General features: G+C 44.1%; 2 protein-coding genes across 2 annotated transcripts; one reads left to right on the top strand and one right to left on the bottom strand.

Annotated features, from left to right (window-relative positions):
* Positions 1-486: 486 nt before the first annotated feature.
* On the bottom strand, positions 487-3,205 carry LOC143886758 (glutathione S-transferase F12-like). The gene is made up of 3 exons (XM_077390871.1): positions 2,966-3,205; positions 2,639-2,687; positions 487-1,089 (listed from the first exon to the last, which is right to left on the bottom strand). Exons 1-3 carry the CDS (start codon positions 3,110-3,112, stop codon positions 644-646), a joined length of 642 nt encoding a protein of 213 aa, XP_077246986.1. The 5' UTR covers positions 3,113-3,205; the 3' UTR covers positions 487-643.
* A 6,545-nt stretch (positions 3,206-9,750) lies between these two features.
* Positions 9,751-10,158, top strand: LOC143886077 (uncharacterized). Its single transcript, XM_077390056.1, has one exon. It carries the CDS (start codon positions 9,751-9,753, stop codon positions 10,156-10,158), a length of 408 nt encoding a protein of 135 aa, XP_077246171.1.
* The last annotated feature ends 2,352 nt before the right edge of the window (positions 10,159-12,510 follow it).

Raw genomic sequence — 12,510 nt, forward strand, 5'->3', positions numbered from 1 at the left:
AGAAATAAAAGATAGTGTGCCATTACTAAAAAAAAATATTAATGATATTATTAATAATAAATAAAAAGGATGTACTTCTAGCCTTCTCGGATTCAGATGTTAAACGGATCGAATATACCATTTACCAGATTCGCATCCGCTAAGAGCCGGATATGTCATAAACGGACTCGGATAATATCCGCTTGAAACGGATTCAGATAATATTCGCTTTAAACGGATTTGAATGTGGACGGTAATCGAATTTTTGAATATCCATTTACACCCCTACCCATAATACGATGGAAATAGAACAGAAAACCCCTTACCCGAAAAAGAAAGCAACATTACTTATTACATTTATAGGGAATACAGCCACATCTAGTTCCTCTTCTTGAATCCTCTGGAAGGCTGGCCCAATCCCAAAAAGCTGAGTTTGTGCTAGTGTCGCAGGCATAATTAGCCAAGCTGTCTACCACAAGATTACATTCCCATACTTGGGTGACTTCCTTTTCATCAATTGTAAGTACAATACATTATAAGATAATATTACATTTATAACAAGAGATCCCATTTATTTTACCTTCACTTGAAGCAAAAACACTTATCACTTGGATTACTAACCCCACAAACTACATAGAAGTTAAAACAAGCTTAAACCCTTAAATTATGTCATTAGCTTCATCACTTTCTTCCAAGCAGGTCTGTTAGAAATGTCCTCCCACCAGGCATTCATATTTTCCCTCTCCCTCACTAGATGACCCATTCCGGCCTCGGTTGTCAAGAAACTAATGGCAGGAAGGTGGCTTAAATCGGCCAGGGTGAAGAAGTCTCCAGCCAAATACTTGGTTTCTCCTAGTCGTTGCTCGTAAACATCGAACACATTCCCAAGCTTTTGCTCGCAGCATCGGACCAAGTGCATGTCCCCTCCCTCGCCCATTCTTGGGAGGACGAGCAATTGGAGCACAATGGTGTACACCAATTCATTGAAGTTGTGGGCTTCCACTTCCAGCCATTGATCCACCAAAGCGCGATCCTCTAGAGTGATCCCCAGTAGGTTTGTCCCCTGGTTTGGATACTTAGCTGCATAGTATCTAATAATTGCCCTGGACTCTGAGAATTTCGAGTTCATCAACGCACACATGCACACAAAAGAAAATAAAGAGCCAGACAAATCAATAATTAATATCATTAAAACAAATCTCAATGGTGATTTCAATTTATTCTGAATTTAACTATTTAAAATATATTTTCTAAAAATTTTAAAAATGGTAAATAAGTTTTTTTTTAGGAAAGTGTTCCTAAGTTATAGCTTAGATAAGCTTATCTAAGCTATAGCTCCGGCTCCACATTTTTTGGGGATCCAAAGCATTCATTTGGGAGGCCCTTCTATGGATAGGGTGTGTACAAAAAATCAGCCATATAGGATCATCCTAACCCTGCCATCTGTTGAGGGAAAAAATGGGCAGAAAGTGTCTGTCCATTTTCCACTCCACCTTTGATTGGGTTAGGATGATCCTATAGGGCTGATTTTTGGCACACACCCTATCCATGGAAGGGCCTTCCAAGTAAATGCTTTGGATCCCTAAAAAAATGTGAGGCCACATGTGTTTTTGAGCTATAGCTTAGACAAGCTTAGATAAGCTTTTTTTTAATTTTTTTCACATAAAATTGGTATAGACTATTAGATACTAAAATGAAAAGGACTAGAAATCCACGATAAGCTTAAACTAGGATCTCTACAAAAATTAAAGTTTAATCTGCATATAATCTAAATGAGTGTGGATATAGTAATATAGTAAAGTTTGAATTGCTAAATTCTTGAAGAAACAAAGTGATATAGTTATTCCCATGCTAATTACAATATTTTTGGAATAAGTCTCATGTCTTTTCCCATTAAAGCACGAACACTGGTAATATAATTATCATAATTTAATTACATTTATAATAACGGCAAATAGCTCTAAAATGATAATAAGTAATTTATTTGGAAAATTTGAATCATTTATTTTTTTGAGGTAAGCTAGGATTTAGCAGGGACCCCTACTGGTTTATTAAATGAAAAGAAAGACTATACATTTAAGAATGAAAATTGTCATCACTACCTCGAGATCCACTAGTAGATAAGGGGAAAAAAGGACTCAAATGACCAAGAAAATACTATTAGTGATCCATGAGCCATATAGGCCCCTTTTCCACATGGCTATAGTTAGCATGGAAATATGGGCCCGTTTGGATACCTTAGATTTTGTATTTGGATTTGGAATTGAGTTTTCAGTACAAAATGAATAGATCTGCCAGCTCATGTTGAGGGAGACAGAGAGGGAAGGGGGTACTTCCTGCTGCAGGGGAGAGGTTGAGGAGCCAAGAGGATGAAGGAAACTGCTAGATCTGTGGATTTCCAATTTCTTATTTCTACAGTTTATTTCGAAATCTGATTTTTTTCACTGTCAGTCGCTGAATTGGAAATTCAAGGATTTGATTGGGATCCAAATGTCAACTCAAAAAGGGCTGCAAACGTGAGAATTCCAAATCAAAATCTTCTCGGCATTCAAACGTGCCCTATGTGACCAAATTACTGATCTTCTCACATATGTTCCATATTCAACTACTTAGTAGAAAGAAAAAAAAGCTAAAAACAAAATAAAAAATAAGTAATTACCGAAAAGCCTGAATTTTCCATCCTCCACGACAGGAACTTGTCCGAACGGCTGCAAAATTATCCAAATAAAAAAAATCAGATTTTTTTGAAAGAGAATTAAGTAACAAGGTGATAGATTGTCATGATGAACAAAAATGACACTTATCAAAATATTCGATGATCCAGACCATCCACCTAGTTGGCTCTTGTGGATTGCCTACGGTAAAAAAATCACACCAATCAATGTGTGATTTTTAGACCGTATCGGGATGACCCAGATCACGGATCGATCATCGGACGCTTCAGATCGATCGCGTCAAGATACAACTCCAACTAAAGATTAATCACCTGTATAGTAAGAAACTCTGGTCTCTTTTGCTCCCCATTCACCAAATCCACCTCTACCACTTCAAACTCTACATCTTTCTCAAAGAGGCAAGCCATTACCCTCTGAGGGCAAGCTGCTCTAACAGGGCCATACACTTTCACTGCCATTTCGGTGGAAAAACGACACTCCTTGAAGGACAAAAACTCAGAAATTAAGAAGGAAAGAGACCAAAATGAGTGTTGTTAGGGACAAAGACAAGGGTTGCCAAACTCTCCCTTTTATAGGATGGTTTGATGTTTGCGAAAACAACATGTGTATATATGGTAGCTGTCGCGTGCATTCATCTACCGGGGGCTGAAACCAGAGCTCAAAGTTTCAAAGCTATGCATTTGTATGGGTAATCATGGGCCATGTGGCCAAAAGATGTACGTACACTTATCCTCCTCATGCAGTTGTCATGGAAACAGTCTTATATTAAATACTAGGGATTTGCTAGGCAATTTCGAGGAAAGCCGTTTCACGGCTGGCTATTGCATGTGAGAACAGCCACCTCAGATGAATTTAATGAATAAGACAAAATCTGCCCGAAAGTCAACTTGTCTGGCTGTTCTCACATGCAAAAGCCAGCCGCGAAATGTCTTTCAACCAAATTGCCTAGCAAATCCCTATGTACTTTTAGGGGGATTTGCTGGGGACTTTTGCATAAAGGCACCTCTCATAAATTAAATGAATAAAACAAAATCTGCTCAAAAGTGAGCCTGTGTGGCTGGTCTCTCATGCAAAAGCCAGCCGTGAAATTCCTTTATGCATAAGTCGCTAGCAAATCCCAACTTAAGGAGATTGAAACAAGGGGACAGACAAGATCGACGGGACCAAGATCCATGCCGATCCTGCCTTTCCATGCCCAACAACTGCCACGGCATCTTCCTTTTCACATTATCATTTCTCAACCTTTGAATCTTAATCCTACGGTAGATTCTGCTCCGTACAAAAGAAACCGATCTATAAGACCTAATTAGTAAGGAGATAGTATACGAGTCAAACCAAAAACCCTTGGCCCTGTTTGGTTGCAAAACAAATGGAAGATAGCTGGGCATTTTTCGGGATATGGAATGCCAAATGTTGTTTGGTTGTCAAATTTGAGCTTAAATTCTATTTGACTTCAAGTCATTGAGGAGACATCATCATTAGCCTTTTCCCTAGGTGGCACCTATATGGCGTGATTGTCCCCTCTACTAATCTTCCAATGTAAAACCTCCATTCTGGTGGATTTTAAAGGGAGAAGAGTGGAATCTGTCTTGTCTTGTGGAATCATTACATTTCTCTCTCTCTCTTCCCTTTCTCTCTCTTCTACCATCTATTTTGGTAATGACACCCCTACATTTTCCACATGTTTGACACCCAACCAAACACTACCACTTTTCCCCTATTATCCTCTAGACAACTCTACACACCTCCCATCCTTGTCACCTCCCACTTGACTCCTACTTCCACTACTCTCCCAACAAACCAAACACGCCCTTAAAGTATTATTTCGACGAGCCTCCTTACTAAGGGGGCAGAAATGGTCAAATGGGTGGCCATATTGTGAACTATTTGCTAAGGGGGCAGAAATGATATGAGCACCCTCTCACTCTTTATATGCTCTCAACGATGGAATTGGGGAAGGCCTTTAAAGGAGGCTATGAGATGGGCATTTTGGGGCTGATTTTGCCTTAAACAGAATTGGTATTGGCACCCAACTCTTTGGTGTTTAAATGTGGAATGTAGAATGAGAAAAGAACGAAGAAAGATTTAACAAATACAAGTTTCCCTCCTTGGCTAGTGAAGCCAACCAGTTTTGAAGGCAGTGAGTCTTCCAACTGGCCGGTGCAGTGGGCACCCCATCTATCTTTCCTCCTCCTTCCAACAGGTAGTGTGCCCTTGGAGATCTCCATCTTTCACAGCCATTGAAGAGAATGCCCAACCAAGCTTCCCATCTTCAACCTCCATTCCAATACCAAATGTTGTTTTTTTTGTTTTTTAGTTTGTTATTGGTGATTGGAAACTTCCTAATCTTCCATATTATGAGAGCATAGCTCTATTCTCTTTTGTAAAGCCATTATTGGTGTTTGACAGAAAAAGAATTGCAAAACAGTCCCCTATGAGTTGGTGCACTTAAGGTGTTTGTTTAAATGTGTGTGTGAATGTGCATCCCCTAATTGTAGTTAACAATGGGGGTGAAAAGGGCCATAGAATTACAGTAAGTTTGGGTCACTCCAGTGGTATCAAAGCTCCTCTTGGCCAGCTATGGGTGGTGGAGATGTCCTTCCCAAAGACGCCTCCCAAGTGTTTGGCATTAGTAGTCTGCCTTGTTGGAATCTCCTTGATATTGGGAGTTGGATGTGCTAGACGAGTTTGATTCACCGAGCTTATCATTGTGTGGAGGAAAGAGTAGCAGGGCAATCACCTTAGGAAAAAAAGAAAATGCTCGCCAATTGTTTGTTTAATCTCCAAGCATAGCGTGGCGTATGTGGACATTTCCCATTGTCAAGCCCTTGCACTCCGAGTCTTCTAGAGAGTTGGGAGGAGGGTGCTGCCCATGAGCAAAAGAGAATTGAGGGCCAAGCACCGAGAACTAATCCGGAACTAAGCCGAGAGGGTTGTTGACACCTACGGGGTCCCCAAGGTCTCCATGGAACCTCGAAGGGAAGAAACGGATGACGATGGTACTGAGGACAGGTTGGTGAGGAGACTGGTCACCGCCCTTGATGCACCTTTGTTCAGAATGGAAAGGGCCATTGTGGACGCTGTCGAGCGTTTGGCCATTGGGCCTAGAGGTGATGTCGTCGAGCGTTTGTTTGTTGGGCCTAGCGAAGGAGTTGATCGCACCGGGATACTGATGGTGGGTCGAGGAGGAGGCTTGACTGAGTTGCAAGAAGAGGCTGAAACTCTCATGGCTGATTACATGTCCACTCGCCAAGAGTTCAGGGACCTGATGTCTTTCAGGGACTTTTGCACATGGAGAGCCAAGAACATCATCCCACGAGCCGGAATCGAGCTAAGGACTGCCACAGACAGATTTAACCGTGTTCCTATGCCCCATTACGATGGTACCCCAGGAATAGCAGCCCGCACATGGATGCAAAAGTTGGAGGTCTTCTTCGAGGTGAATGAGATGCTTGAGGCAGACAAGGTCCGTTACGCCATCCTACACTTAGATGTTGCAGCACATGATTGGTGGCACCAATGGAGAAGGACCTTGGATCCCGACCAAGCGACACACTTTGCCGATTTCAGCAGAAGACTCTTGCAAATGTTTGATCAAGTCCCTACAGAGCAGCATTTTAGGGAGCTTGCTGACCTTAGGCAAACAGCCAAACTACGTGCCTATGTTGATGAGTTTCGACAATTGTCCCTTATGGTTGATGGAGTGAGTGCTATCCGGCTGTCCTACATGTTTGTTCAAGGCTTGAAGGAGCCTCTACGGGGCTGGGTGTCCGCTTTTGATCCCCTTAACTTAGAGTCTGCCATGGCCAAGGCGTTGACCATGGAGGCTTCTGCCTCATTCACCACCCCCAACCGACCCAATCCGATTAGGCCCCCTTCCTCCTTTGAACAAGGACGCAACTTTGGCTTGAATCCAACAGGTCACCGACCTCCCTACCCTCAACAACAACTCGGGCCACCAAGCACTAATTCTCCAAGCAAGGGTGTTGTCCCTATTGAAGATATGTCGAGGACAATAATGAGGCAGATGAGGGTGTGTTTCAAATGTAGGGGACCATGGGAGCCTGGTCACAAGTGCTCCCAATTTCAGATTGTGGAGGTTCATCCAGAGAGTGGGACTGATATTATTGATGGCAATGACAGGGATGAAGTCAAGGAAGACGACACCGAGTTGCAGCAACAACAAGTCCCATTTGTTGAGGGGGAAAGCAACAATATAAGGTTGCATCCCTCTCTTGCATCACTTTCAGGGGTACCCAACTTTCATGCCTTCAGGGTTAAGGGAAGGATTGAGGGGCACCACTTGGTGATCTTGATTGACACCGGAGCTACGCACAACTTCATTGATCAGTCTGTGGTCACAATATTATAGTTGCCAGTTGAAAGCTTTGCCGGATTTGATGTCTTCGTTGCCAATGGTTCCATCATGTGTTGCACTCAAGTGGTGAGGAAACTGTCAGTGGCCATCCAAGGCCATACCTTGCAGGATGATTTCTATGTCATCTCTATATCAGCTGCTCATATGGTCCTAGGCGTGCAATGGCTGTACTCTGTGGGGGAGTTCATGCAAAGCTTCAAAAGCATGCCATCCGTTTCATGGCAGGGGATCAAGAGGTGATCTTGCAAGGGCTTCCCGCAGGATCCACCCAATCTATATCAGCAGATCAGTTGGAGAGAGTAATGAGGAGGGATCAAGTCACTTGGGCAGCTGAGTGTTTTGCCATCCAAGGGATGCCCCAGCTTGCCAAGCCTACCACGGTCCATCCAGAAGATGTACAGGACATCCTAGACCGGTATAGTGCAGTTTTCGGGGAGCTTCCCTATGGGCTTCCGCCGGATCGTGGCCATCAACATGTCATCGAGTTGGAGCATGGGACCTCGCCCATCATGGTTCCGCCCTGTCGCCATCCTCGAATTTACAAGGAGGAGATAGAGAAGGCCATACATGAACTGCTTGATATGGGGCACATCCGACCTAGGACAAGCCCCTTTGCGTCCCCTGTAGTGCTCGTCAAGAAGAGGGATGGAACCATGCGTATGTGTATTGACTATCGAGGGCTAAACCAAAGATCGATCAAGAATCGATACCCCATTCCCAGGATTGATGAGTTACTAGATGAACTTCAAGGTGCTCAATGGTTCTCCAAGATTGACCTTCGCTCTGGTTATCACCAAATTCGAATGAGGCCTGAGGATGTTTCCAAGACCTCCTTCCGATGCCATTATGGACACTATGAGTTCATGGTGATGCCATTTGGGTTAACCAATGCCCCTGCTACATTTCAAGCGACAATGAATGACATCTTTCGCTCCCACTTGAGGAAGTTTGTCTTGGTATTCTTCGACGATATACTCATCTACAGCTGAACTCGCGAGGATCACCAGCAGCATCTTGAGGTGGTGTTACTTCTTCTCCTAAGTCACACCTTCAGAGCCAAGGCAAGCAAGTGTGAGTTTGGATTGACCGAGCTACTCTACTTGGGACATGCCATTAGCGCGGAAGGGGTGCGTGTAGATACACAGAAGATTCAGTCCATTCAAGAGTGGCCGACTCCCTCTACACTCACACAGTTACGAGGGTTCCTAGGGTTGTGTAGTTATTACAGGAGGTTTGTTAGTGGATTCTCTCAGTTGGCTGCCCCATTGACCGAGCTGACTAAAAAGAATGCCTTTACCTGGACCGACTTAGCTCAAGAGGCTTTTGAGGGTCTCAAGAAGACTATGTGTTCATGCCCAATTCTCGTCCTTCCAGATTTCAGCCAACCCTTCGTTGTTGAATGCAACGCATCTGGTGTGGGCATAGGGGCTATGCTAATGCAGGGGGTCATCCCATTGCCTTCGAGAGCAGAAAGCTCAAGGGTTCAGAGTTGCATCTCTCAGTGTATGATAAGGAGATGCTTGCTTTGATGCATGCCTTGTCGAAGTTCCGACAATACCTCATTTGCGGAAAGTTTGTTGTGAGGACAGACCAGACCACCATAGCCTCCGCCTCTTCTTATCTTAGCATGAGTTGAATGATAGACAACAACGGTGGGTGAGTCGCATTCAGGCCTTTGACTTTGAGATAGAGTATAAGAAGGGGAAGTATAACACAGTGGCAGACGCCCTCTCTAGACGGGCAAAGGTGGCAGCCGTTTCAGTTGTGGATCTCCCATGGCGTGATGATTTAGTGGCTGCCTATACCAAAGATCCCTTATGCAGTTCGGTCATGGATAAGTCATGTGGCCCTGAGCTCCAACAAGAGTACCATGTGCATAATGACATTGTCCTACGTAAGGGACGCATCTATGTCCCTCCATCCATTGCATTGAAGAAGAAGGTTCTCAATGCGTATCATGACTCTCCAATGTCTGGTCATCAGGGCTTCTATAAGACTTACCGCCAGGTTAGGGAGAGGTTCTCTTGGAAGCACTTAAAGAGAGATGTTTGGGAGCACATCCGTGGGTGTTCAATTTGTCAACGTATGAAGCATGAGACAATATTTTCTGCAGGGTTGCTCCAACCTCTACCTATTCCCGACAAGAAATGGGATGGCATATCCATGGACTTCATCACCGGATTACCAAGATCGGGGGGCGGGGGAGGATTGCATCTTGACCATCATCGACCGCCTCACCAAATACGCCCACTTCCTTTCCCTTCCGGCAGACTACAAGGCTCCCCAAGTTGCTGAGTTGTTTTACAAGGAGATTTTTCGCTTGCATGGGCTTCCAAGCACCATTGTGAGTGATCGGGACAGCCGCTTCATGAGCGCCTTTTGGCAAGAGTTATTTCGATTGACGGGCACCTCATTGACCCCGAGCACTAGCTACCACCCCCAAACCGATGGGCAGTCTGAGGTTACGAACAAGTGGATTGAGGGCTACTTACGCTCATACGTACAAGATCAACAATCATCTTGGCCACGATGGTTATACATGGGTGAGTATTGCTACAACACCACCCACCACATGTCAATCGACATGACACCCTTTCGTGCCCTCTATGGTTACGATGCCCCTAAGTTTGTTGACATAGCACTTCCTGAGACGAGGGTGCCCGCAGCCAAGGAATCGGTTCACACCACCAAGACCTTCTCAAAGAACTAAAGCAACACATGCAGCTTGCACAAGATCGGTACAAAGTGTATGCTGATCGGAAGAGATCCGACCGTTCATTTCAGGTGGGGGATATGGTGTATCTACGATTGCAGCCGCATAGACAATCCTCATTGAAGAAGAAGGGGGCTCATAAGCTTCAACCCCGCTTCTATGGTCCGTATCAGGTGGCTTCTAAGGTGGGTAGTGTAGCGTATCGTTTGGATCTTCCAGAGGGTAGTCGAATCCACCCCGTCTTCCATGTGTCATGTTTGAAGGGTGCCATTGGGCAGAACATTCACCCCTCTCTTACTCTGCCCCCTCTTGATGATGAGGGAAAGGTCGTACTCAACCCCGAAGCCATTCTTGACATGCGACAAAGAAGGTTGAGGAGCCGCACCATCACGGAATACTTGGTGAAGTGGTAGAATTTACCGACGGAGGATGCCACATGGGAAAGGGAGAACATTCTATATTATCAGCCACACTTGCATTGCTCGAGGGCAAGCAATTCAAGAGGGGGAGATTTGTCATGTCCCCTTCTAGGAGCATAGATTATGGTGCCTAATTTTGTAGGTTAGGGCCATGTGGGTCCTTCTTTTGTGTTTGGACATCGACTGTGGGGCCATCTAATGGTCAAATGGATCATTGGGTGGCCATATTGTGAACTATTTGCTAAGGGGGCAGAAATGATATGAGCACCCTCTCAATGTGTGATTTTTAGACAGTATCGGGATGACCCAGATCACGGATCGATCATCGGACGATTCAGATCGCGTCAAGATACAACTCCAACTAAAGATTAATCACCTGTATAGTAAGAAACTCTGTTCTCTTTTGCTCCCCATTCACCAAATCCACCTCTACCACTTCAAACTCTACATCTTTCTCAAAGAGGCAAGCCATTACCCTCTGAGGGCAAGCTGCTCTAACAGGGCCATACACTTTCACTGCCATTTCTGTAAAAACACGACACTCCTTGAAGGACAAAATCTCAGAAATTAAGAAGGAAAGAGACCAAAATGAGTGTTGTTAGGGACAAAGACAAGGGTGGCCAAACTCTCCCTTTTAATCTTTTATAGGATGGTTTGATGTTTGCGAAAACATGTATATGGTAGCTGTCGCGTGCATTCATCTACCGGGGGCTGAAACGAGAGCGCAAAGTTTCAAAGCTATTCATTTGCATGGGTAATCATGGGCCATATGGCCAAAAGATGTTGATACGTACACTTATCCTCCTCATGCAGTTGTCATGGAAACAGTCTTATATTAAATACTAGGGATTTGCTAGGCAATTTCGAGGAAAGCCGTTTCACGGCTAGCTATTGCATGTGAGAACAGCCACCTCAGATGAATTTAATGAATAAGACAAAATCTGCCCCAAAGTCAACTTGTCTGTCTGTTCTCACATGCAAAAGCCAGCCGCGAAATGTCTTTCTACCAAATTGCCTAGCAAATCCCTATATACTTTTAGGGGGATTTGCTGGGGACTTTTGCATAAGGGCACCTCTCATAAATTAAATGAATAAGACAAAATCCGCTCAAAAGTGGAGCCTGTGTGGCTGATCTCTCATCCAAAAGCCAGCCGTGAAATTCCTTTATGCATAAGTCGCTAGCAAATCCCAACTTAAGGAGATTGAAACAAGGGGACAGACAAGATCGACGGGACCAAGAGCCATGCCGATAGATTCTGCCTTTCCATGCCCAGCAACTGCCACGGCATCTTCCTTTTCACATTATCATTTCTCAACCTTTGAATCTTAATCCTACGGTAGATTCTGCTCCGTACAAAAAAACTGATCTATAAGACCTAATTAGTAAGGAGATGGTATACGAGTCAAGCCAAAAACCCTTGGCCCTGTTTGGTTGCAAAAATAATGGAAGACGGCTGGGCATTTTCCGGGATATGGAATGCCAAAGGTTGTTTGGTTGTCAAATTTGAGCTCAAATTCTATTTGACTTCAAGTCATTGAGGAGACATCATCATTAGCCTTTTCCCTAGGTGGCACCTATATGGCGTGATTGTCCCCTCTACTAATCTTCCAATGTAAAACCTCCATTATGGTGGATTTTAAAGGGAGAAGAGTGGAATCTGTCTTGTCTTGTGAAATCATTACATTTCTCTCTCTCTCTTCCCTTTCTCTCTCTTCTACCATCTATTTTGGTAATGACACCCCTACAGTTTCCACATGTTTGACGCCCAACCAAACACTACCACGTTTCCCCTATTATCCTCTAGACAACTCTACACACCTCCCATCCTTGTCACCTCCCACTTGACTACTACTTCCACTACTCTCCCAGCGAACCAAACACGCCCTTAAAGTATTATTTCGACGAGCCTCCTTACTAAGTGTTTCTAGTTTGACTCGTATACTATTTCTTTACAAAGATGTATAAATCTGTTTTTTTGTACGAAACAAAAGCTATCTTAGGATTAAGATGCAAAAGTTGAGGAATGATAATGTGAAAAGGAAGATTATGTGGCGGTTGTTGGGCGTAGAAAGCAGCAGGATCGAAATGGATCTTGGGCCCACCGATTTTGCCGTCCTCTTGTTTCGTCCTGTTTCAAGCTTTAAATCATAATCACCCAACTTTTCTTCCCCGGGCCACCCCCTTGTAGTGTTAAAAGAGTAGTTGTAGACACCCCATTTTGACCGTACCCTAAACCTTCATGATTGAGTAAAACCCTATCAAACCAATGCTTTAGGACCCCAAATTTCGCCCCAAGGTAGGTTAGGGTCCCACCAAGGTCCTTGCAAAATTTCAGAAAAATCCGT

This window comes from Tasmannia lanceolata, unplaced genomic scaffold (genome assembly GCF_043159265.1).
Source record: "Tasmannia lanceolata isolate RefF3 unplaced genomic scaffold, GAP_Taslan_0.1 ptg000011l, whole genome shotgun sequence".
In the NCBI taxonomy this organism is placed as follows: Eukaryota; Viridiplantae; Streptophyta; class Magnoliopsida; order Canellales; family Winteraceae; genus Tasmannia; species Tasmannia lanceolata.

Coding starts and splice junctions, on each gene's coding strand:
- LOC143886077 (XM_077390056.1), top strand. CDS start 9,751: ATGCAGCTTGCACAAGATCGGTACAAAGTGTATGCTGATCGGAAGAGA.
- LOC143886758 (XM_077390871.1), bottom strand. CDS start 3,112: ATGGCAGTGAAAGTGTATGGCCCTGTTAGAGCAGCTTGCCCTCAGAGG. Junction 2,688..2,965: donor CAGAGTTTCTTACTATACAG/GTGATTAATCTT, acceptor ATAATTTTGCAG/CCGTTCGGACAAGTTCCTGT. Junction 1,090..2,638: donor TGGAAAATTCAGGCTTTTCG/GTAATTACTTAT, acceptor CGAAATTCTCAG/AGTCCAGGGCAATTATTAGA.